Here is a 25966-nt window from a genome sequence, read left to right on the forward strand (position 1 = left end):
CAAATAGCAGACAAAGAACACAGCATACATAACTAGAAAGAGGTTAGCGAGAAGAACAAACGGCTAAAGACGTGAGCAGTGCATGGACATAAATGTTCAGTGTAAAATAAGCCTTGTCACAACATAGCGGGACGCGGTGCTTGCAGCGAAGGCTGTGCTACCAAGGAAGGCATGGACGCACTCACGTAAACGATGACAGTGGTGATGCGGGGCTTGCAACCGATGCGATCGAGTAATGGTGAAGACGCACTCGTGCAGCAGGGGAAAGACTGGCGATTAGCTTGAGACGCTCAAGAGGCTGACTTGCACGGAAGGAAGCGTCAGGCTGGTTGAAGTCAGTGACCTTCCGGCGTTCGGCAGCCGCAGCTCGCACACGAAGCCGGAGGCGTTTCTTGGCCAACGCCAGAAGACCAGAACGAGCCTGGCCCACGTCAGGTGACGAGAAGAAGCTCTGTGTCCAGGTGGGAGCCCGCTGGGACCTTGATGCAGGAACTCTGCTGGCCGCCACTCCCGCACCCTGGCCACCTTCTTCACTCGATCCCGACTCAGCCACGTCTGCCTATAGCTTCACTGTTCTTCTCCAGTGGCTCTCCTAAATCTCCGTGGAGAGACCTCATTGGACCAAAATGTTCACGCCCCCACGTGCCGCAACCGAGCGTTATCTTCATCTTCTTCTGGCTGATGGAGTGGCGCACTTTTTAAACGCGCCCAATCACATCACAAAAGCCCCCCTTTCAAAAAGTTTTTTCGCCATGAAAAAAGTGCAGATTGGTGTGCGTTTCACCACACACAACACACATCGTGCCCAATGTTCACTACAATCTTACAATCAATCCACTCATTTTGCGCAGTCACACAAAATCTACTAAAGCCCACTAGATAATTCACAGCCAAGCTACAACATCCTGCCCAAAACTAAGAAGATCACAACTCTTGTGAAGTTAGTATTTTAAATCCAGAATATATACAAACTATGCGTGTCCTTGTCCATATGGTCTAAATCTAGAGGTAGCGACCGGTTATTTGAACTCGACTCTCAGATTATAGCATCCCACACCAGACGAATAGAATGATTGTTTCTTTCATATGAATGCAAAACGAAAACCTTGCACATTTCCGATCAGAGATCTGCCTGTACTTCTGCCTCAGAATTTTATCCACATGGACATCAGCCCTGCCAGCGGCATCTGTCACTACAGCTGGCGCCATGCAGACAGACGCTGCTACAGACCCCTCCGAGTTTTTTATTTGGCTTGCAAACAAGTCACATGCTCCTTCATATAACTTCTTTTAGTTTTGCAAACTCAGACACAAATATTCCTCTCGCCAGTCTCTATCTTTTAGTGTGCTCACTTCGGCAAGTCTAAGACGCAGCTGCAGGTTTTGGTTCTGTAATTCAAGCTGCTCCTTCTTCGTGCGTGTCTCCAGTTCGAGCTGTTTTTCTTTCTCGCGCGTCTCGAACCCAAGCTGCTCCTTCTTGGCCTGCGTCTCCCGTTCCAACTGTTCCTCTCAAACTCAATCTCCGCCTCCCTCTCTTTGCGAATGCGCCTCTCGCGTTCCTCACACCAAGCCTCCATTTCATCGCCTTTTAGACCCAGGCGTCTTGCTAACTCCTCTAGGTCTGCTTTACTCATGGTCGTGTTCTAGTCTGGAGAGGTAAGTGGTAAAAATGGTCTCGTCCTGTCGCGGACGCCAATTGTCACGAGGCTGTTTAATGGGCAAGCTCTCGTGTAGGTTCGTGTAAAGCAAAAACCACCGATGACATAACCATCATCGGGAAAAGAGCTGACGAGACCATTTGCTTCCACCCTAATTCCCAACACTCAATATATTTAGAAACCCCTAAAAACAAATAGCAGACAAAGAACACAGCATACATAACTAGAAAGAGGTTAGCGAGAAGAACAAACGGCTAAAGACGTGAGCAGTGCATGGACATAAATGTTCAGTGTAAAATAAGCCTTGTCACAACATAGCGGGACGCGGTGCTTGCAGCGAAGGCTGTGCTACCAAGGAAGGCATGGACGCACTCACGTAAACGATGACAGTGGTGATGCGGGGCTTGCAACCGATGCGATCGAGTAATGGTGAAGACGCACTCGTGCAGCAGGGGAAAGACTGGCGATTAGCTTGAGACGCTCAAGAGGCTGACTTGCACGGAAGGAAGCGTCAGGCTGGTTGAAGTCAGTGACCTTCCGGCGTTCGGCAGCCGCAGCTCGCACACGAAGCCGGAGGCGTTTCTTGGCCAACGCCAGAAGACCAGAACGAGCCTGGCCCACGTCAGGTGACGAGAAGAAGCTCTGTGTCCAGGTGGGAGCCCGCTGGGACCTTGATGCAGGAACTCTGCTGGCCGCCACTCCCGCACCCTGGCCACCTTCTTCACTCGATCCCGACTCAGCCACGTCTGCCTATAGCTTCACTGTTCTTCTCCAGTGGCTCTCCTAAATCTCCGTGGAGAGACCTCATTGGACCAAAATGTTCACGCCCCCACGTGCCGCAACCGAGCGTTATCTTCATCTTCTTCTGGCTGATGGAGTGGCGCACTTTTTAAACGCGCCCAATCACATCACACACAAGCGACTTGGGGAACGGGTCTGATGACGCACGCGATAAGCAGATGTCGCGTTACTCATGTCATGACATGCTAAGATCGTTCGTCATTCGCTGATGTCCTTCTACTCCGCTTGTGTAGTTGATACCATATTTCAAAGAGACGGCCACGAGAGCGTCCAGCATACGCAGATAGACTGAGTGACGGATAGATACACGTGCATATATATATGGGTAGATAGATAGATAGATAGATAGATAGATAGATAGATAGATAGATAGATAGATAGATAGATAGATAGATTGAAAGAGGAGCAACCGTGCACAGAAATTATCTTGTTGTGAAAGGGGGTGTGGATAAGAGAGGAGTTTAAAGAGAGAGAGTGAAAGGGATTGAGGGGAAAGAAAAGCCGAAACCTCGGCACGGCTCAGCGCTGAGTTTTGGGACAAAGCGTTTCGGCGCCGCGTCTCCTTCCTATCTGACAACGGCACCCGCCTGCAGCAGTCGAGCGCCTCCTCCTCCTCAAATGGGTTGTGTGTTGGTGCGCGCGCAACTTCGTATGCGTATCCGCCTCCACTTGGGCCACATTCGCCGCCTCTTCGTAGTGCGCTTGCAGAAAGGTGAGTTCGTTACCGAGGCGTGGAACCTAGGCTCGAAGGGTCGTTAGGGACGAAAGAGTTTTCGGGGGGCACGTGTTGTCATGCGTGCGTGGACAAGTCGGAACTGCGTGGGAAAGTTAGGCCTAACTCAAGAACTCGCGTTGATTGCTTTTTTTTTCTCGCCGGTGTGCTTCACATCGGCATTGTTTATTTCGCTTTAACAATTAACAGGTTGTTCGATGTTGTGCTCTCTAGGTGTGTAGTTTGTGGAAGCTGTTTTACACATTTTTGCTATGATTTGATTGTTTAGTGTTTGTGTGGGTAACGTGCCGGCCTCTTGTTTTACTGTGTGTGTGTCTTGACTGTTGGTCCGGTGGGGCGGGGGTTTCTTTTTTTTTTTCCTGTTCGTCGCAGGGCCCCTCGTCGGTTCTTCGTTTCCACTCCGCGTGCGTCTCTCTTCGTTTGCGGTGGTGGGACTCTAGTGCTATAGCCCTGGCGTCGTCCCTGTCGCGGCGGTGATGGCCGCCCCGGAGAAGAGCCAGCGTTGGCGGGTCTGCAGTGCGGCTGTGCCGATCGTCGCCGAGCGTCGTGCGCGATGAGCGAGCGCCAGCACCACGGCCGCCAGCAGCACCGCCGGCCCTCGGAGGACGCCGGCGGACGCAAGCTGAAGCGGCCCAAGAAGGAGCCCGCGGCGTCGTCGCCCGCGCGGGCTCCGACGTCGTCGACGACCTCCGCGAGGTCGGCCCGACGTCCCAGCGAAACCGTCAAGGCGGCCGCTACGTCCGCGCGCAGGAACTCAAAGGTGCGGTGAAATGCGTGACCCCCCTCCCCCTCCCCCGTGGCTTTCCGTAGAGCTTCCTATACAAAACAGTGGATGGCTTGCATTTGCGTCGCTGAAATTGCCGCGTTGGAGCACCGCGTGATGCGTCACGAAGTTTGTGATGTCCCAGTGATGTCGTCGGTGCACCGCATGGTCGTCTTTCTTTTCTTTTTTTTTTCCGTACACGGGGGAGACAGTTAGCTTCCGGCAGCATTGGTTATCGCATTGAAGTAGGTTAACCTGGCAGAAATTTCTGGTGTCACACTTGAAAACGAATATATCTAGAAACTGTCATCACAAAAAAAAATGTCCTAACGATTGTAGCATAAGGGTTTCTTTTTGCCAATTTTTGTAGGAAACTCTGCGCCATTCGCAGCCCTCCTCCGGCCCGGCATATTCTTGTTCTTGCCATACTCCGTCTGTTGACGCGCATGCTGTGGTCCGTCTTTTAATGGAGAATGTGCTTGTTGTGGAGGTAACATGTGGGCTTAGCCAGTTTGTAGGCACAAAAAGAAAAACAAGGAAATGTGCTTGTGAAAAATGCTTGAAACTGGCCCGTCCATAATGTCCTGTGACTTGTACTAAACGTTGGAAAAAACAAAAATTCATGAACAGGAATATTGCTGGAGCCAGCGTTTTGTCAAGCAGTCTTGTCAGGGCAGCAACTGCCTTTCTGATCGCATGTATGTGTATGCTTCAGAGAGGTCATATGGTAGTTTTGGAATGTTAAACCACACATATCAATCAATTATATTTCATAAAAGGGAATTGACAAGCACCAGAACCCAATTGTGGCATGAAGGCACAGGGAAATTCATATGGATTTCTCTGACAGGAAGCTTCTTATAGTTGCCAAAAAATTAGTCCTGGTCCGAGGGATTGATCCCTGGATCAGGATTGGTATCGGCCTCTTTTGTCCGCAATGTATCTATCCCCGAACCTGGAGAAATTTTTGAGCAACTATAAGCAGCTTTCTTCCCGAATTCATGCTACAAATGGGTGATCATCCCGTCTTTAACCCTTCTACCACATTGTGGGAATCCACAGAACGGATTTGCAAAGCATATGCTTCGTCCACTCTCCTTCGACCACAAGTGTACGAAGCATGCATATACAGTGGTGAACACACATGCTTAAAACGGTGACATGCCACGCTCAGGACAGCACGAGCGACATCTCCAGTTCAAAGCGGGAGACATCTGAGCATGCACAGCGCCACTGAAGCTCCTACCTTGCAGTTTCTGTCCTTGTGTATCGCAGTGCTCGCGACAGCCTGTTTTGTCCGTGAGAAGTACTGTCAACTATATAGCATCAAAATAGAGTGGAATTGCCCTGATTGGCACTTTCTGTACTGTTAACTTATTCTCGTCATAGTATAATATCATACTGAGAACAGTTCTTTTTTGTTTTTCCCCCATTTTACGCTACAGTTCAGAGCACTTTCAACGGTCAAAGTGGTTGTTGCATCCGTGGTGATGAACAGATATAAAATGCAAGGGAGGTTGCAGCGGTGGCGCCAGGCATACTTAGATGTGGCTTGTTTTTGACAGCAGATGTCGGTTATGTAGTTATGAGTGGAACGATTCATTGTTCTAGACATGGGTGTGGACCACTGTACATGTGCTACGCTTGACAAAACGTTGGCCCCTGTTTAAATATTTTTCACCGGTTCAACTCTCCATCTTCACCAGGACTTCGGCGTAATGCTAGCGTAAGAACATCAAGACATAGTGCAAACTTTCTGGTACTATTTTTTCGGCAAACACACAGGTGCATGGTTTGTGATATTTGAAGTACCATTGCAGCCAGTGCAGCTGCACGTCAAATGAAAATTGCATAAGGGCAGTGATGTATGGATGTGCATGACTTTGTGTCAGCTACGTTGCCATGGTGTGCCACATTTTCGCTGCCACAAAAGCAACTCTGTTTTCAATGCAGCATTGATGTTGTGGGCTAGCAAATCTTGTATTTTTGTACTGTATCCGAGTTGTCAGAGGTTTCAGAGCTTCCAGCTTGTGTAACAACACATGTATCACAAAAAAACTCTGGCTTCTCATTAACCTCATCAGTTGAGGAATGGGGTGGGTTTTCTTCAGGACAGTTCACTAGTGAAGCGTGGGGTGGGTATCTGCTAGACACGTGCATATTACAGGACTTTGCAGACGTGGCCCCTAGGGCTACTTCAGGCAAAGTTTGTTAAAGCAAATTGCTGCCATGGCACAACACAAAAGCACAGCTCCATGCAACAATTGCACCCACAGATCTTTCCTTAGCTTTGTGGTTGTGCTAGTTGCAGGCGTTCTGCAGGGCATGGCCACACGTATGGGTTTTTCGCTTAAAGAGTGGACATGCATGTGCGTGATTTTGGCAGGTAAAACTAAAAAATTCAAGCCTTTCGTTATGTCAAACTAATGCTGTTTGCAACATGCACTGAGTGCTGATTATATCACGGCATCACTGCTAAAGTAGCCAAAACGAGTGGTATTGAAATAAAACATTACTTTGTCCTGGTTCAGACTTCCAGCTAGTACAGTGCCCATGTGCATATCCTTGTCATGTTTTACAGCCTGAGCTATAAGCCACAGGGCTTATGCACCTGCTAACCTTGACAGTGGCAGCTGCTACTAAAGAACTAGTTCGGTGCGTACTGCCCCAGTGAATGCGGCACGGGAGTTAAACTATTCTCGTTCCGTTGTCTGTGCCATTCTGTGCAGTCCAAGGCGCAGCCGCCTCCCAAGCCCCAGCCAAAGCGGAAGCCCGAGCCACCGCCGGCCAGGCACAACGGGGAACGCGTCGTCTGCAAGCGCAGAGCAGGCGTTCGCCGTTCGCAGGGTATCCTGGGCCTCTGTGATTCATTCTCGTCGCAGTGCGACCTGCGCGGAAGCCGTTCTGCTTCTGCAGTCATGCCGCCAGGGGCCGGTGGTGGTGCCCGGGCGGTTGAGCCGGTCCCGAGCCCCGGCCCCAACCTGCGGCCCAAGTTTCCTGCCTTCCTGGCATCCGTGGCGGCAGCCGAGGATTGGCCCACGGCCCGCGTCCAGCGTGTCGCCAGCCTCAATGCTATGGCCAAGGTATGCTGCCTTCCATGTGCGTAATCTGTCCTTATCAAACACGCAGCTCAACAACGCCGCGTAGGATGTCTTTAGGAGCTAGCTGGTTAATTCTAATGACTGGCTACTGAATTCACAAGATGAGGAACGAAGACTGCAAGAGAACACACAAAAATATGGAGGGCTGAGTATTAACTGATTGAATGAAACCTTGTTTATTAGTAGGTATGACATACACAATCTCCTAAATATGCAAGCACCTAAGGTATGTATGCCATATCATGTGATGGTGAGGGTTACATTAAACCAGTTGGCGTCCTGCGCTTAATCCTACTGTGAGTCTCCTGTGTCTTTTTTCCGGACTTTCACATCCTGTAATCCATCATTAAAAACCTGTGCACAAACACAAATGATAGAGAAAGAAAAAACAACTTTGGGGTACTTTAAAGGGGCGCGGCAACACTTTTTTAGCATGGTCAGAAAATGCTGCCAATCGGTAGTAGAGGCTCCCAAGAACACGCGAGCCGAATGTTGTAGCGCATCACGCGGCCTGGAATTCATGATAAATTATCAAAGTCAAGTAAAAATTGCTTTCTCTTGCCTTGAAAAAGGGCGAAAAACGCTCAAAAATCACACGTATATTACCCATCTATTAGCCATTAGCTGATTTGAACATGGCAGGCTCGGTTGTTACAAAGATCGCCTCAAAAAGCCATCACTTGTCCACGCGTGCACGATCTCACTGAAAAGGCCGCATATTCGAAGAAAAACGGAGAAAAATGGGCTCAAGGTCATGAGGCCCGCGTGCCGTTTTTTTTTGTTCGCCCCTCCCATCACTCCCTGCTTAGCTTCCAGCCCTTTCGTGGACGAGAGAAGAAAGAATGCAATTGCAGCGTGTGACAAATCTTAGGGTAACTCCGCTTGTACTGGACGGATTCTTAAAATTTTTGCGGCGTTGAATTTGTGAGTCAATACACTTTCCCAGTGAATTAATTCGTGTTACTCAAAAAGCATTTCAGGGCCTTTTTAACACATAGGAAGACAGGGGGGTTGTAATAGCGAGCTAACAGGGGCACCTGATACTCTTTTTCAGAATAAGGGAGGAGAAATCGAGCTGGTCAAGGTATGCAATGCGTATGTTAGATGTCTAATCACTAATTCATAGTGACAGTGGATGTCAAGGAGAAGGGAAGTGCAGTTGGAGACTGGGCGGAATGCAGTGGTGTGATGAAAATTTGGAAGTTTAGACATAATTCTATATATACTTAAGGCAGAGTGATTATAATTTTGTTGGGAGAGGCATTTTGGCCTCGGTAGGTGTATAAGTAAACCAATGAGATGACACCTGTGAAAATCGCCCCCCTTTTCACAAGGAGAGAAACTGTTCACCCTGCACATGCCTCTGATCAGAACGAGAGATTCTGAGACTGTGCAGCCAAATAAACTTCATATGGAAGGCCTCATTTGTAATACTCGGATATGTGACGCTTACTGCCGTTCTTGAGTATATATATATGTATATATATATATATATATAATCATTTTTTAGCACCTCCTTCTGCCACTGTTCACAGTATGTACTTGGTACTTGGTGTTCATTTTTCTCTCTTCTAGTCATGACATCTTTTATACTGCCTGCATTTTTTCTTCCTGTGCATTGAAATAAAGCAGAAATACCACTGTTCAACTCTCCTGACCTTCTGCGCGCATCCTCTCTGCAGGTGCACATCTTGTACGAAAACGAGAGCCGCCCAGCCATCGTCGAAGCAGACGACGCGCAAGAGGACTGCAAGGCCCTGGTGCCGCTGAGGACGGACCACCTACCATCGCCATCTCCGCCGCCGCCGCAGTCTTCTCCACCCCAGTCTCCTCCGCCCTCATCTCCTCCCACTCCGATTGTGGTCACCAGGCGGAAGAAAAAGGCCATAGTCGCCCGAAAGGTGATCAAGAGGAAGCGTGATGTCCTCGACGCCGACGTGGAGATCATCGACACGCGGCAGTGCCGCCGCATGGCCAGCCTCAACGCGCAAGCCATCATGGCAGCCAGCTACAGTCGGGAGCGGAGCAGCCGCAAGTTTGACAAGGAATCTCCATCATCATTTTCTTCCTCCTCCTCCTCTTCCTCATCGTCAACCTCGTCAGCAGCTTCATGCGAGCTTAAGGTGCCCTTTTCTTTTTGTGATTGTTTTCTTATGCTAGCTATGTAACGAAGTTCATTTTCATCTCAGATGCTAAGTTTGAGTATACCGTATTTACTCGCGTAATCCTCGCACTCGCATAGTTCTCGCACCCCCCACATCGCCCCACATCGTCTGCTCGTTCCAGCCACTGATGATGAAAGCACACGCCATCTGGCGCCATCTCTTAAGCATCAAGCGCACTATTATTGCACGGAAATTCAATTCAAGCCAAAGTGGCAAGTGTGCATTGCGGCGTGTTTTGTACGTTGTGTCGGTAATCTTGTCATGTTATTGGGCGATAATGAAGCTACACGGCTGCTTTCAAGTTGAAAGTGATAGATCATGCACTGAACAATGGCAACAGGGCCGCCGGTAGGCTCTTTGGAGTCTATGAGTTTTGTGTTTTCTACTGGCGACGGCAGCTGAAAACCACTAAGACGCGTTGGGCTTGCCAAGTGCCTAAAACTGGAATTGATGGTGAACTTCATTTCTTCAGAAGGAAACTGCGAATGATTCGGTTATATAGCCATCAGCCCAATACTGACGTCCCACGCTTACCTTTTGAGGGCTCCTGTCCTGAAATGCTACTGCTACGCCCGCAATGCCCACAAGCTTTGCGTATGGTATTCTAATTCTCAACTATTTGCTTGCACTTTTTGTGTCTTAAATAAATCTTGCCTTGTGTTGAACCTGTGCTTTTATTGTTGGGATGAGTTTAATAAGTTCTTTTCAAAGCTTGCTGTTAGTTGCTGGTGTGAGAATCCCGATTTGTGGCCACTTCATTTTCTTTTTTGCTCTGTACGTTTTCGTGAAAAGTTCTCCCCGCGTAATTCTCGCACCCCCCAATTTTGCATTGGTTTTTTTGCCAAAAAAAGTGTGAGGATTATGCGAGTAAATACCGTAAATGGGAATTTTGGAAACACTGAAAGACAGGCAAAGCATAACTTGCCGCTACTCACCTCTGATATCGCATGGAACAGCCTAATCCAACTTTTGAAGGTCACTGAGCTTGTTTGATAACTTGCGGTCTTCTTCTCGTAACCTAACTGGAGGGCTTTTTGCATAGCATTATTTTTCTTAGTTTCTACAGTAAATGAGAGATAATGGATAGCGTGTGTGCTGTTTGATTTGCATAATTAGAAGTCTTTGATGATGCGGGGAAAATTCTGTGCTTTGCCTCTGTTGCCACTGTTGCATGTTGCATCAGTGTGGAAAAGGGTGAATGAACACTTAACTCGCATCTTGTGAGGTGTGCCACTTCACTGTAATGTGCTCCAATAGAAGCTGTGTGTTAAAAGTTTATCAGCAGGCCTCTCGATCAGATCGATCATCTCCTTTTGCAATATGTTTTGTGTCTGGAAACAGCTATTGTACAACATTAGTGGATTGTCACGAGGCACATGATAGCCTAAATTTCGACCGTGCTGTCGTGTACGGTGCGGAATTTTAAAGGGGGGAGGGCGATAACAATGAGGAAAAACGTAGGATGAGCAGTGACTATTAGCTGTAAGTTGGTTGAGTAAAATTGGCACTTATGCTTGAAAATTGCTTGCAGCTGCTCACGCGCATTCATTATCGTGGGTCTGAAGCATTCACGTAACCAGAGAAAACAGTTACATGCGCATGTGGTTACTTACATATGTGTTGTCAAGAAACATAGGTTTAGATGATAAGATAGACTTTTTAAGGAAGAGGAACCAAAGGTCACTGATAAGAAGATAGGGTTTGGGGTAGTAGCTACACACTAAAGCGCATGCCCTGAGTGATTAGTAAGTAGGAAATTGGCCTATGTAGCAGGCTGAGAGTTACGGAAGCCTGGCTTTCAACTCATTGATTTTATGATTGCCCCGTGACTGATTGCCAACATGTCCATCCTTCTGAATTCCTACTCTTGTGCCACCTAAAGCTGTGCACGTGTTGGCAGGTGCATGGAGGCAAGCCACCATGCTGAGCATTCGTCGTCACACTGAACCATTCATCTCCAATCACTTTTTTTCTTGTTTTCGCTAGGTCGTACACCACCACCATCAGCAGGAGATTGTTGTCTGCTCAGTGCAGACAAAAACCGTCCACAAGACGGTGCAGGAGAAGGCTGAAGTGCCAGTGTTGCCTAGCACCCCCAAGGGGCCGCACGGCGACGTGGTTGTCAGGCGCCCGCGCAAGAATGACGCCAAGGCGGGATCGTCGACGGCAGCCGACGGGGCGGCGTCCTCATCGTCGGTGGCGGTGAGCGAGTACCGAGAGGTGGTGCGCATCAACACCACCAAGGAGATGGCGGTGAAGGACGAGCGGCGCGAGAAGGAGGGTGTCACGCACCTCTACCACTACCACACGAAGGCCACCTGCATGCAGATGCAGACGACTTACAACGGACCTCCGAGCCCCGTCCCGTCACACCCCGCAGTGCTGGGCCCTCAGGCACCGGGGTATGACCGGGGTTTGCTCTCGGAGTGTGCATGGTGGGTCTTTTGTCCCGAAGACGCGACTCAAGCAGCTCCTCTCGTAGATGACTTTCGTTTCCCGCCACGGAGACGTTACTGAGTAGCATTAGCAGTTAGCATTCAAATTTTGCGTTCGGATAAGCTGGCGGCATTTATCTTTTCGGTAGATTCTTTTCAGAAAGTCGGTCACTTTCGTGCAATCTTGCGTGATCTATTGCAAAAATGTTGTTGCATAAAGGGTTGCAGAAAGGGTTGTTGGCGCTATAATGACAGAAATGGTGTTGCATGTAGACACGAAATCACATGTTGTTACCATATTGCCAGAAACAGTCTGTGTAGAACACTGCCGTGGGCTATGAAGCTAATTAGATAATGAATGCATAGCACAGATGCAAATGGTAAAAGCGTTGTGAAAAATGGCAAGAACTACTGACGTGCCTGAGGCATACCATTTAGCACACTATTCTATTAGCTAGTCAGGGTTCTGTTATTTCAAATGCTGTGCAACCATGCCTTGGCTTTAATGAATGCCAGTCTGAGCATTGCTTCAGTTGATTTGAAGTTGGTGTTGATCATTACTTGTAGCTCAGGTGCTAAAACAATAGTGGTACGATTCTTTGCATCTTGGAGCAGAACAACCCACATGATACACATAAATACTATTCACTCACCAAGAGCTAAACGAGTGTTAGCTTGTTGACTACTGTGTCAGTAAGCACTCTATAAACCTCTGCATGTTATACATTTTAGCTGCCGCAATTGCTATAGCTGGCTCCTTTGAATACAAATGCAGTCATTGAGATTGTTAAGAAATTGTGATTGCATACCTTAGGCCGAAATTTAGGTGGCACTCTTGAGGCTGTTGTGGAAGTTGTATTGATTGTAATTTTCATGGTCAGTCAAAAGACCTTTACTGTGTGTATTATGGGCCGTGTCAGATTCCCACTGACTGCTCATGTCATTGGGTAGGTGTGTCACTTCTGTTCTTATTAGCATATCAGCCTCCTACAAGGCAATGGAGGTCAGCCGTGAGGGTGTTGTGTTGCATCGATGGCCTTGTGCTAGGTATCGTGCGGTGGACCCAAGATTAGGTTTGGGCACCGTGCAAGAATACTTTAGGTTAGCGAATGCCACAAAGCGAGCGCTTGGCAGGGAGGGACTGATCGTGTTTTTTTTTTTTTCTTTTGCGGCATGCCAATAGATGGCTCACCAGATGAAGGACCGTGGCGGGCTGCTGGCAAATTTCGCAAAGCACATCCGGCACGTGGGCGACGGTTTTCAAATTCGAGAAAACCTGGTTATCTCGCGAAAGAGGAAGGTGATAAGGGAGGAGGTTGGTGGCGTGGCGAGGGTAGTGTGGCGACGATAAATGCTCGGGCTCCTCGCGAGGCAGAAGATTATCGGGCAGCGGATAGTTTCGGAGTTCGCTCGCCTAAAGTATTCTTGTACTGTGGGTTTGGGTTACATGCTTGGTAACCCCCCTTTGCAAAGTGCTACAAATGAGTGCTAAGGACATTACTTGAAATGAGGAAATGGGCAAGGGCAATTAGCTTGAAGGCAAAAGGTAACAGCTGGTCTTAGGACAGGAGTTGGCAACATTTTGAAATAGAGGGCCTAGTTGCAATAAACCGATACAGTAGGAGGGCGGGCAGCAAATAGAGGGGGGAGGGGGCATATCAGGCCAAGATAAAATTGAACCAATGAACAATAATGTACAAAACAGCAGTGTTCTTTGGATGTCTGTTACTTTCAACTTCTTCCGAAAGATATCTTCAGGAACGTAGTTCTTGAGCTGTACTTAATGCATTCCAGCTTCTCTAGTTTCTAAAAAAGCAAACTTTGTTGCGGGGTCCTCCCGTTTGCCGCAGGTGGCACAATCTGGTGTTTTTCAAACGTCCTCTCGCAGGTATTACGGTCCACCGTCGTACCCTCCGGCCCTGACGGGTCCACCTCCGATGGCAGCAGCGGCTGCGCTCATGCCCCCGCCCACGGCCAGTGCTAGCTCGGCACCAGGTCCTCCTGCCTACGGGGTGAACCACGTGATGCCCATGAGCGGGGCACCCATGCACCGGCACTACGGCAGCGCCTTCACTGTGCCCCACTATGGACACGCGGTTCCCTACCCACAGGCGGAGTACAGTGAGTGGACGATGGGCACGTTTTTACATTCATAACTTTGCAGAGGGACACTGCAAACCCAGAGATTTCCCCAAACTCTCTAAATATCTTGCTCTATCCTTCTGATGCCCAGAGTGAATTCAGTGTCATTGGTTTTTGTTAAACTTCCAGAAATGCTTTTTCCCAGTGCAATACAGAAAATTTTCCGGTAGGTTTCTTTTTTTCTGTATTTTATATTACTCAGCCGCAGCACATTGTCCAGTATATTGGACAGAGTCGGGGATGTCGTGGAGGCGTTGCGTGATGCACGATTCTAAATTTTCTGATTCTTACTGCAGTTCTGATGGGTTGCAGCTGTCATTTCAATAATATTTGATATTTTCCTTATAGACATAAAATTCCAAAACTATTGGAAAGGTTTAAGTCTGATTTTTGGAAGTTTTAGTGCAGCACTATTGAAATATACCATAAAATGCCAAGCGTAAACCTCCCTTCCTCCCACCCTTCAATGGTGAACGATAATCTGACCAGATTATGGATGCGGGCGCTTGCTCTGTCCTGGGGACCGATAAATCGCACTTATTTCAAATGAACCGAAAAAAGCGCTTGCTCGGAATTTCACAGTCGGGTCGGTATGAAAGCCTCCACTGAACAAATGCCCTCAAAATAAGCCTTAATGTAGTTTGCACACACTGCAAAATAAACCTTCCCAGAGTTCATTGTCATTTCTGTGCGTTTTCAGTGCCCGGCTACTACCAACCTGCGGGGCCAACGATCCAACCGCCGCCACACGACCAGTGCCTCATTCACAAACCCGTGCCGTACCACCCCCAGCACCGGCCCGCCCCAGTTCCCCTGCCACCACCGCCCCCAGGCGGGTTCTCCTCTTCGCACTGTGCCTCGCCCCTGTGTCCTCCGCCCCCTCCCCCACATTGTTACTCGGAACACATGCCTTGCAGCCCCCCGCCGGCACCCCAGGGCAGCGCCGCCTCTGGCCCCGCCCCTCCTCAAGCTTACCCACCCTATAGGCCCGGCCCCTACCATACACAGCCTTCTTTCCAAGCACCGCCCTCTGCCTCCAGCTCGTCCAGCACATCGTCCCAAGTTTCGTCCTCGTCCGTGGCTCCACCCCCGGCTCCGCAGCCTCAGTCGACCACCGACTCGTACCAGATGTCGACGACGGCACCCGCAGCGGCCGTGCCCAAGTCGGAGCCCGTCACGCCTCCAGAGACCAAGTCACCGTCGCAGGGTAACGACTTCTTGGACGCTTCTAAAGCGGTGGGAAAGGATGGCGGGGCCAACGGCGAGTCGCGGACAACTCCGTTCCAGCCGGAAGCACAGTTATCAGTGGCCGAGCCACTAGTCCTGACAAAGAATGCACCCAAGCCGTCGTCAGTGAAGACCGCGACGACAACGCTGCAGCCAGAGACAAACATCGTGGCTGTAGAACCGGTGGTGCCCGTGAAGAAGAGGCCGAGGAGCATGGAGAAGCAGATCAAGAGTGGCACGGTGATGGCACAGCAGAGGTTGGGCCGAGCCTCTTCGATGGAAGAGCGAACTGGCGACAAGAAGGGCTCTTCGGCAAAACTCGTGAAAAGGAGCTTCACAAAGAGCGGCGATACAGACAAGGTACGATCTTGAGTTGTGATTGAGCGCAGTGGAGTTTGAGTGAGTCGACGCAAACAGTCACAAAGAGGTCACACTTTTGCCACAAGAGAGATTCAATGTGTGCCATAGCAATTGATTAGAGTGTTCTACAAAGTAATGCTGTTAGCTAACACCTCTGAGACGTGACCTATCGTAACTCTACAAAACGCTAGCGTAAGGAAATGTGGCTGTTCCAAAAAGCTATGCAGTTTTCGTGCTCTCTTTTCGTGCTGCATAGTAAATGGCAAGAGCAGAGCACATAGGAAGGTATGAGCCAGCTGCTAACTTTATTGGGATAGCGCATGCGTTGAATGCTGCCTGAGTGTCAATGCCCTTTACCGTGCCGCTCTTTGTGCCATGTCATGGGTTAATAAATGAGCCTCTGCAACAGTCAAGCAGCCCAGTGAAGTGTGCACCGCCTACTGTAAGTGGTCTATAAATAGCTTGTTGTTGGTATGTTGATGTGTGTGTATGCAATTTTGACTGGGTGGTCTAACACACAGCTGAGGAGAGTCGCTGCTTCGATTTCGGGGTCGCATGCTTTGAAAAAGTTTTCTGCAGGACTCTTTTTGTCAGTGTTTTAATTTTTAAGCACACATGCACACAGATGTATGTACAGTATAATCACTGTCATACAAACCCAGCTGATACGATTTCGGTCAGATACATGCTGTAGAATTCACCGGCCCAGTTACATTGTGCCCAATGAGCCAAAATTTCTGATGTTCTGAATACTTTTCCACCTTGCGATGGGCAATACGGACTTGTGTACCTAGACCGTCGAGCAACAACCAAAAGCAGCACGCTCTGGAAGCCAAGTGCACATGTGCCCAATGCACACAGATTGAACAGTAATCTAACGTTTTCCACAATCGCTGTGCACGAAACCACGGTCATTGTTAGCGACTATGTGGCAGTAGATTGAAGGCAATCAAGTCGTAAAAAGAAACAGCATTTCCGCATTCCTGCCATTCGAATATGGCTATGGGAGACTACATTTTAGCACTTAGTTTTCAGCTGTCCTCAGGCGACGATCTAATGCACGGGTTCGCGGAAGCCAGCTGCTCTGTCTTTTATTGGCCTGTTTTCGTGTGATCCAGAAACATGTATGCAAGTTCCTTCTACAAAAGTGGGTGTTTCATACATACATGGTATGTATAAAACACCCACTGGTAGTCTGAATTCAGTTTTTGCTCGTTTTTCGGTTGTGTGAAATTTCAGGCGATAGAAATATTTTCACTCCCCCTTAAAATTATTATTATTATTGTGATTCTATTGTATGATTTTTACTGAACATGACGGCAACAGAAAAGACAAAGCTGTGAGCCCATATGATGGCTTTCATATTGGAACAGTGTAGAGGCAAATCGTGAAGGAAGACTAAATCAGCGTTCGTGTTGTTTAGACTTCCTTCGTGATTCGTCTCTGCGCTTTTCCAATATGAACACAAGTCAGATAGCCTAACTTGCTCTGTTGCATATGATTGCTGTCGCAATAGAAGTGACAGTATCATGTGACAAGCCGTGTTCATCAAGATGCCATAAAGTGCCTAGATGTCCTAAGATCGGAGTGTCAATATCCATTTGCGTAGGCTCAGTCATTTTGAATTTTCTCCTTCCTCGCCGCACCACTCCAGGTGTGCCTGCCGGCGTCTAAGAACGGCATTAAGAAGTCCCTGCCAAACCATGTGGCAGCTGTGCGTATTACCGAGAAAAAGAGGCAGAGGCTCTCCGTTGGACCAGAGACTGACGCCCCTCCGGCCGAGAAGGAGCCTTCTGAAACATCGGAAAAGGTTCCCTCTTCCACATTCATTGCACCAGTGCATGCGGCGAGCAAAGAAAGTGCCGTGACAACGAACGCTGTGGCAAACGACAGTGAAGGTGTTGTAAGTGAACATGCTGTGAGCCCATTGCCACCGTCGCAGACCAAGGTGCGGAAGGAGAACGGCTCGGCCACCTCGCACTCTTCCGTGGCCACGACGAAGAAAGTGCAGCTGTCTTCCGCTACTAGTGCGGTGGTGCCCAAAAACTCTTCCCTGCTGCAGGCCAGCAAGACTGCCACCGTAGTGCTTCCCCCGAGGCTGCTGTTAAGTAGCAACAACAAGCGACCACAGCGGAGGAAGTTTGCCCATGGGTGGTCTTGGGACGGCGAGCCCTTCCAGAAGGTCCTCGTCATGAACGTAAGTGGTAATGAGGATGGTTCATTGCTTGGCATACATTTTAGACTTGGCCTCGGAGAGTATTATTGCTCTGTTAAGACAAGTCATTCGATTTAATGAAGTGCTCTGAGCATCTGAAAAACGGCTGGAAACTGAAATGGACTTTGTACTCAGACGTATTCTAGCAGTATAGCTTTTAATTCTTTGCATAATTTCTCACCCCTAAACACCTGTGCCCCGCTGTACAGACTGGTACACTGTTAAAGGGAACACTTATGCGTAGTGCCTGTCCAGATTTTGCTATCTTGGAGAAGCATTGTGGTTTAGATTTGCATGAGATCACGGGTGGTTGACAGTTCTGGCGCTTCTTGACAGACTAGAGGTGTGCACGACCCATGTTTCGAAGTCCGCTAGCAGTTAGGGAGCCAGCAATATGAAAAGTGCTCATTCAAGTTCTCCCATTAACAGTGCACCATACTATTAGGCTTGTGCGAATATAGGATTTCAGGTTTGAAGCGAATAGTGATCTAGCTCAAACACTTTCTAACCTAATTCGAATAGTATATAGTCATTATTTAAAAAATCGCCATACCGTATAAACGCGTGTAAGGGCCGCACTTTTTTTTCAGGAAGTGAGGGCTAATTTTCAGGTTGCGGCCCATACACGGAACTTTTTTTGGTGAACTAAAAACAACGTACCAGTTAGTGAACGAAGAGCGTTTATTGCAGTATGCCACGTAGCGCTTAATCGTCGTCACTCGACGAGTCCTATAACTCGGAGTCCGAGATAGTGTGTTGCGGAGCACCATCATTCCACAAACAGTCATCTTCGGTGCCATCCAGGCTGTTGGATATCCCAGTGACCTTAAAACTTCGGGACACAATGTCCGTCGACACCGAGCTCCACGCCGACAATATCCAATCGAGAACAGTAGCAAGCGGTGCCCTCTTCAGCCGTCCGGTCGGCGTGTGCTCATGGTTGCCAGTTGCCATCCATTCCGTGTAGAGTCTTCGGAATTCAACTTTGAATGGTCTATTCACGCTCACATCCAATGGTTGCAACATTCCTGTGAGGCCGCCTGGAATCACGGCCATGTCTGTGCCGACACGGCGCAGCTGCTCCTTCACCTTATCGGTAAGGTGGCCGCGGAAACTATCCAATACTAAAAGTGAATGTTTGGCCAACAAAGCTCCCGGTCTGTTCTGCCAAACAGTTTTCACCCAGTCTAGCACCAAATCATCGTTCATCCATCCCTTCTCTTGGGCTCTAACTATGATGCCCTTGGGGAAAACTTCGTTCGGAATTCTTTTCCTTTTCAAAACAACGTACGGGGGTAGCTTCCGCCCGTCCGCGGTCACACAAAGCATCACGGTGCAGCGTTGGCGCTCAGCGCCGGTGGTCCGCACGGCGACACTCTTCTTGCCTTTTACTTCGACTGTGTAGTTCTCGGGAAAGTCAAACCACACAGGAGTTTGTTGTCGCAAATAGCGAACGCTGATCAAATAACTGTGCTGATGGCGCAGGCCGATGACATGCTTGTGAAAACTAAGCACCTTGTCGGTATAGTCTTCTGGCCGCCGCTGGCACAGCGTGGTCCTTCGCCGAAAAGAGAGCCCCTTTCTTTTCATAAACCTTCGCACCCAGCCAGCACTAGCCTTGAAATCCCCGGCCGGTATATTTTTCGCACGTACCAAGGCTAGTGCCTTCATGCGCAGCATGTCTGTAGTGAGCGCAAAACCATCGTTCCGCACCTCAGTCACATAGCGGAGCAACTCCTCTTCCAAATCGGGATACTTGCACTGTTTTCCTCGGAAAGCGCGCTTTTTGATATTGGTGTTCTGCAAGGCTTTCTTCTGGGCGCACCAACGTCGAACACACTTCTCGTCAACGTCGAATTTTCTGCCGGCGGCCCGTTTCCCGTGCTCGAGGGCAAACTCGATCACCTTCAACTTATAGCCAGCTGTATAGCTATTCAGCTGCTGGCCCATCGTGCGAAAACGTAAACGCCCCGCAGAAAACTAGCTGGAGTCCCAGAGTCATTCAACGGTGCGCAGAACTCGAGCACATGGCAGGCTGAACAGCACAATGACCGAACAACGCACAAACACCAAAGTTGGTGATGCTAATGCCGATATGGATAGCACGTTTGTATAGAAGTGTCAGAAGTTAAAGATAAAATCCTGCTTTAACCTTTAGTTGGCGGGTGTATGAACACTACTAAAAAAACTAAAAATTTTTAGCCAACTTCATGAACATATTAGCATGAAGAAAACCAACAAATTATTCTAATGATGTACTATAAGGTGATGATGAGAATTGCGTTCTCTAACGCCATCTACTGACAACGCCTAGTAGCTCACACACGCGCGCGCATTTTGAATACGCATGGGTCAAGGAAAGTGCGGATGCGGCCCTTACACACAACTTTTTTTTTTTTTTTTTGAATATGTGCTTCTTAAAAACGGGATGCGGCCCTTACACGGGTGCGGCCCTTACACGCGTGTATACGGTATTTGTCATGACCTTACTAACCTGCACGGTAGTTTTTAATAAGTGAAACAAAGCCTGTGCAAATTCCTTTCTTTTTGTTCGAAGGAAACAAAGAACTTTTAATAGTAGCAGGATTTGACTATCAGTAAAATGCAAATAACCTGCAAAATATGTCAAGTTTTAAGATTTACTGTACTTGGAGCATGTAAGCCGGTATAACAAGCTTTTTTAAACTAAATAATTGATGAACTTATGTGAGAGTCTAATGTTCATTTAACCTTGATTGATATGATTGATATGTGGGGTTTAACGTCTCAAAAACCACCATATGATTATGAGAGACGCCGTAGTGGAGGGCTCCAGAAATTTTGACCACCTGGGGTTCTTTAACGAGCACCGAAATCTGAGCACATGGGCCTACAACATTTCCGCCTCCATCGGAAATGCAGCCGCCGCAGCCAGGATTCGATCCCGCGACCTGCGGGTCAGCAGCAGAGTACCTACAGTCAACTGCCGATTTTTTGGGCCCTCTAGGGAGCGAAAGACCGTCCGAAAATTCGGGCAGTCCGAAAAAATGAATGCAAGCAAAAAAACGCACTATTTTACTGATAATTTTTAATGCAAGCGGAAAAAACGCACCATTTTGCTAATATTTCTCAATGCAAGCAAAAAGCGCACCATTTCGTTGATATTTCTCGGATCAAGAGGGTCAAGGTTGAAGTACCAGACTTCCGAAACTCTGCCAAAGCATCAGTGAGATGGCTCTGAAAAGAGCCGTTAAATAAATGCATGCAGCTGACAACGGGTTCCGTCAGGGCAGCCGGTGTTAGAGCTGATAAGAGCACCATGGCTTGCATTCATCTTTGTGGCACCAGACGGTTTTTCGGCTGCTTTCAAGATTTTGTCTTTGTTCCTCAGGAAATCGGAAACTGTTTGCTCGGAAATGCTGAACTCCTTGCTCACGTCGGCCTGCGATCGGCCACTCTTAACTAACTTAATAATGTCGGCTTTCTTCTCCATCGTTAAACGACTGTACCGTTTTCCGCGCTTCGATGCCATCGGCGAGGACAACGAAGGCTGAGTGCGGGCTATCGCAGGCAAGCAAAATCCTCACAATGTGAACAAAGGAGTTTGCTGACGAGCGTCGAAGCACCTAGGCTTAGCGTTGCAGAGCACACTTCACACGATCGCACAACCACACTCTAGGCAAGCCAAACACCATGTGGGCTGCGTAAACAAAGCGGCGCGACGGCAGGCGACGGTGCCTCAAGTACTCCGGAGGTGGTGCTGGTAAACAGTCAAGATAGCCAGCGTGGCCAGACCAAATCGGTGTGTGATGGTTAGTTCTAGTTCGAAGTGGTGAAACGCTTCGCGAAAGCGGGAAGCCAGAGTTGGAGCACGAGCACAAGTGCTAAAGCGAAAGGAACTTTATTGTCGCCAAAAAATTTCCGGGTGGATAGTTTCGATTGTCAGCAAAGCACCCTTGCACGATAAACGGGGCCAGTGTTGCGAATCTCGGAGGCCGTGTTTGTTTCTCCGCTAACGATTGAGTCCAAGCAAGAGATGCCGCCACAGTAGACCGGCGAGCTCATTTATGCGATCGTAATCGCGTGTGACGCAGTTGTGGTGGTTTCCACTGGAGGTCAGTGGTGGTTTACGACCTTCCGTCGCGTCAAAAAGTCCGGGAAATTGGACTCCGGGGGGGTTCGTGCATCCGAAATTTCAGACTTCCTTATACATTGATTCTATCGGGCTTGTGGCGGTGCCGCGAAGATGTCCGAATTACCGGGCATGTCCAAAAATTCGGGTGTCCGAAAAATCGGCAGTTGACTGTATTTAGTTTTAATGAGCCGCATTACAGCATTACTCAAGACGTTTCTGTATGAGGGGTTGTGATATATTACCATGTACTCATATTGAAGCACATGTAGCATTTGGGAGGCCCTTGGTCATCTTGTCTATGCTTTATCATGTATGGTCTGTTTCACACTTAGGGGAAATCTCATAGCTCGGGGCCTCGTGATGCTGTCATGGTGTGGCCAGCGTGGCAGTCCCGCATGTGCAGACGCTTGGGAGGCATTGTGTTGAACAGTTGAACTGCGTCGTCAGCTACGGTGGCACGCGCAGGCCACATTGTCAGGCAGCGGGAGAATTTTATTGTTGCTGCAGGAACGTGGCTATTTCTCATCTTGTCACTGTACGCCTCACTTCCATCCAAAGTGAGCACCGGTATCGCTTGCCGCTGGAGACATGACGCAGTTTAAGTGGAGTTGGAAGCTTCACACGTGCATTTCGGTGCCGGCGAGTGAGTGCTTCCTCAAGTAATGAAATGCCATTGAGAAGAAGCATGTTGAAGTCGTCGCCTTAACTTACAGTATTTCTGAACTCGTTCTCGTTTGTTTTTTTGTGTTGAACCCACTTAGCTGTTACATGTGTTGGAAGCGAGACATAGTGAAGGCTGTGCGAGTGGCACAAACATTAAGGCTGTCCTATTTGAGTTTCACGGCTCGGCTGGGTTACCACCACAATTATTTACTCTGTATGCTCTCAGCTTCATGGCATTCAAACTGTGTAATTTTTCACAGACTGTGTAGTCTTAAAGTATTGTACGTGTTTCACCCACCAACTAAACACTCACTGAATATATCAAATGTTCGAGTAACCAAATACTTCAGATTCCATTGCGAATCAAACTATTCGATATGTTGGAATTCGATTCGTACTCGTATATTCGAATATTCGCTAACCCTTACTGAAAATGGCTTTCCACCGCTGACAACATGCGTCGCTATACATTTGTACCATCAGAAAACGAGTCGACTGCGCCTCCTACGAGGAAGCGAGAAAAGGAGGAGCTTTCTTTTCGAACTTCCAAAGCGATGCCAGGAGAAGCCTGCGCAGTGCTCGTTGACAAAGAGCTGCTGGAGTTGTAGTTGGTGCTTAACGAAAATGCTTCAAGTCTAAATTTTCTACTTCGCGCAGATAGTGTTCCGAAAATGTACAAGTGCCTCAGTGATGAGATGATCATTGCGCATATATGTGTTGAAGACAGCGATGAGAGAGACGATTCAATGACATGGTTGGGCAGCAGCCTACCTGGGTGCTCTCATCGCAGGAGGTCTAGTGAATGATAGTCCCTCTGGGACACTGTTTTCGTGAAGGACCTCCTGCTCAGCTATGTGGAGCACCTTATTGCTCTTGAGAAAGATGTGCACGAGTTTCGTGTGTAGCAATGAAAGCTGACTATGGCTTTTCTGCAAACAAGTACTATCACTATAAAATTAAACTTGAACAGCGGAAAGCCTTCGCGATGGTATAGTGCGGGCCATCCAGTTATCAGGATTGACAGGCGCGCGCATCCTGTTCGGCAGCTCTGCACATATATGTGTGCCTGTCCATGGTGATAAGTGGGCGACGCCCACTCTATCATCGTGAAGGCTTGCTGCTGTTTGGGTTTTATTTGACGCAGATAGTACATAGTTTCACTGCTGACTATCGCTTTTCTGCAAACGGGTACCTAATTACACTTCCTCACTCGCATGCTAATAAAGTGTTTTGATTTTTTCTTTGTCTTTCTTTCCTCAACCAGCTTATTGAGATTCTTAGTTATACTTACGAGATTTCATTGCCATGTAGATATCGTTATAAATGGACTGCAATGTACGGATGAATAATAAGCCAGTGTTGTGTTCATCTTTTTTTTCCCGGGGCAGAACGAGGACGCTCCGCGCTACCGGTTGTGCTTCCCTGCAATGCGGCACATGGAGGGTGACGTAATTCGTGTGCGGGACTGCGTGCTTCTTCGGTCGGGGACACGCAAGATCGACCTGCCATTCGTGGCCAAGGTGGCGGCGCTGTGGGAGAATGAAGACGATGGCGAGATGATGATGAGCCTTCTGTGGTACTATCGGCCTGAGCACACGGACCAGGGCCGGAAGTCTCACCACATGGAGGACGAGATTTTTGCCTCCAAGCATCGAGATGCCAACAGCGTCGCCTGCATTGAGGACAAGTGCTACGTGCTGACCTTCGCCGAGTACTGCAGGTACGTGTGGTGGCTCCCTTGTTGTATTTTACAAATGTTCAGTTTTTGGAAAAAAACTTAATTTCACCAAAAGGGCAAAGAAATGAATGTGACAGCAACATTTTCAAATGTTTTACAAAGCAAGGCTAGCGTCCCATCTCGTATAACTCTACAAAACACTGGTGTAAAGGCACGTTTACACTAAAGTGACAAGACACTGACACAACCCTGATGAAAACACCAGGCAGACGCAGGCCATCGGCCGACAATTATACTGTTTCAAAAGACAGCATGTCGTCGTAGTGTAACATAATGACACACGGCAAAATGCATCGGCAAGGTCTGCCGTCAGTCGTTGTTTCGGTCAGCGTGTCAAGAGATCTGTGGCTGAGCGAAAATTGGCTTATGTCTTTGCTTGGGGGAGATAACAATGCCCCCTCCTAGGCTTCCACGGGGTTATCTTGCGCACCCACAGAGGTCTTTTTTTTTACTTCCTTTTGTCTATCCTCTGCCTCGTCCCATGACGCCCTAGATTATGGCAGAGGCTGTGCGCCATAAGTGGAGAGGGACAGCGCCAGAGCCGGGAGCATAGCTGAAAATGAGGTGCAGGTGTGTGCTGCGTGTGCCTTCGGTGTGACTGCAGAATTGGCCAACAAACTGCTGTGAGCATGACAAGGCACGGATGGAATCTTCCAGAGGCCATCAGTGGACTGATTGTGTCGTTCTAGTGTAAATATGATGACAACAAGACAAGACAGTCCCAAAGACAGTCGGCAGACCAAAATCGGTGTCATGTCAGTGTAAACGCGCCATAAGAAAACACGGCTGCTCCAGGTAGACTTTTGGCACCGTTTTGTCGTGTTGAGAGCGAAAACTGCAAAAGCTTCTGCCTGCTGTGGGGGCACGAGGCACGCATTGATCATTGTTGCGATAGTACGGCAACCACAAACTCCCCCTCCCCCTTGTTCCCTCACAAGATAAGCACGCGCAGATGGTCTCGGCTGGAAAGGTGACATTTGCTCTGCAAAAAAAAAAAAAGGCCAGAACATCCTTCCCCCTATATATATATATATATATATATATATATATATATATATATATATATATATATATATATATATATATATATATATATATATATATATATATATATATATATATATATTGCTACCTGTAGGCTGCCACAAACCATAGTGCGAACGCGCGTGTGCGCCCGACGAGGAAGATGAGGCTCGCTGGCTGCTCGAGCTCGGAGCCAGACTGGCCAGTGCTGCAACCGCTCTTGCAAATATATTTTTCGAATATATTCGCAATACTTTGTCTCGTTACTCACGTAACATATTTGGTGGAGGTGGAACGATCCCCGTCCTCACCATGCAGCTCCGCAGTGGCCGCATCCTCCAGCGTTCCGCCATGGCTTCCAGTGACAACGCGTCCGCTTCATCATCTGCGGCTTCTCCGACAACCTTTGTCGCCGTCCAAACACCACGTGATCCCGGGACATTTTCTGCGCAACCTGGCCTCGACGTCGACAAATGGCTTCGCCTTTATGAACGGGTCAGTCAAACTCACCGTTGGGACCCTACCATGATGCTCGCTAATGTTCTCTTCTACTTGGACGGAACCCCGCGTGTCTGGTACGAGACAAATGAGTCCGAACTCACCAGCTGGGACACGTTCAAGGAGAAGCTACGTGACATCTTTGGGGACCCGACCGGTCGCCACGCAGCTGCACGACAGGAGCTGGCTACCCGTGTCCAGTCGCCAACTGAATCGTATGTGTCATACATCCAAGAAGTTCTCGCTCTTTGCCGAAAAGTGGACGAGGCGATGTCTGAGGCTGAAAAGGTTGGACACGTTTTGAAGGGGATCGCGGACGACGCCTTCAAT

At 48.5% G+C, this 25966-nt stretch overlaps 1 protein-coding gene across 3 annotated transcripts in view; it reads left to right on the forward strand.

Moving 5' to 3' along the window:
- The window catches only part of Hers (Histone gene-specific Epigenetic Repressor in late S phase), an 87412-nt gene that overhangs the window by 55792 nt on the left and 5654 nt on the right, over window positions 1–25966 (forward strand). For 2 of the 3 annotated variants that reach the window (XM_037418662.2, XM_037418663.2), the window contains exons 3-10: window positions 3565–3952; window positions 6685–7038; window positions 8739–9179; window positions 11208–11656; window positions 13545–13777; window positions 14499–15385; window positions 17040–17582; window positions 23766–24097. In XM_037418662.2, the coding sequence (XP_037274559.2) occupies window positions 3746–3952; window positions 6685–7038; window positions 8739–9179; window positions 11208–11656; window positions 13545–13777; window positions 14499–15385; window positions 17040–17582; window positions 23766–24097 (3446 nt within the window). In that variant the 5' untranslated portion in view covers window positions 3565–3745. The remainder of the gene's footprint in view (window positions 1–3564; window positions 3953–6684; window positions 7039–8738; window positions 9180–11207; window positions 11657–13544; window positions 13778–14498; window positions 15386–17039; window positions 17583–23765; window positions 24098–25966) is intronic. The other variant, XM_037418664.2, reaches the window with a different exon arrangement.

The sequence above is a fragment of the Rhipicephalus microplus genome, chromosome 6 (assembly GCF_043290135.1).
Source record: "Rhipicephalus microplus isolate Deutch F79 chromosome 6, USDA_Rmic, whole genome shotgun sequence".
Classification (NCBI taxonomy): domain Eukaryota; kingdom Metazoa; phylum Arthropoda; class Arachnida; order Ixodida; family Ixodidae; genus Rhipicephalus; species Rhipicephalus microplus.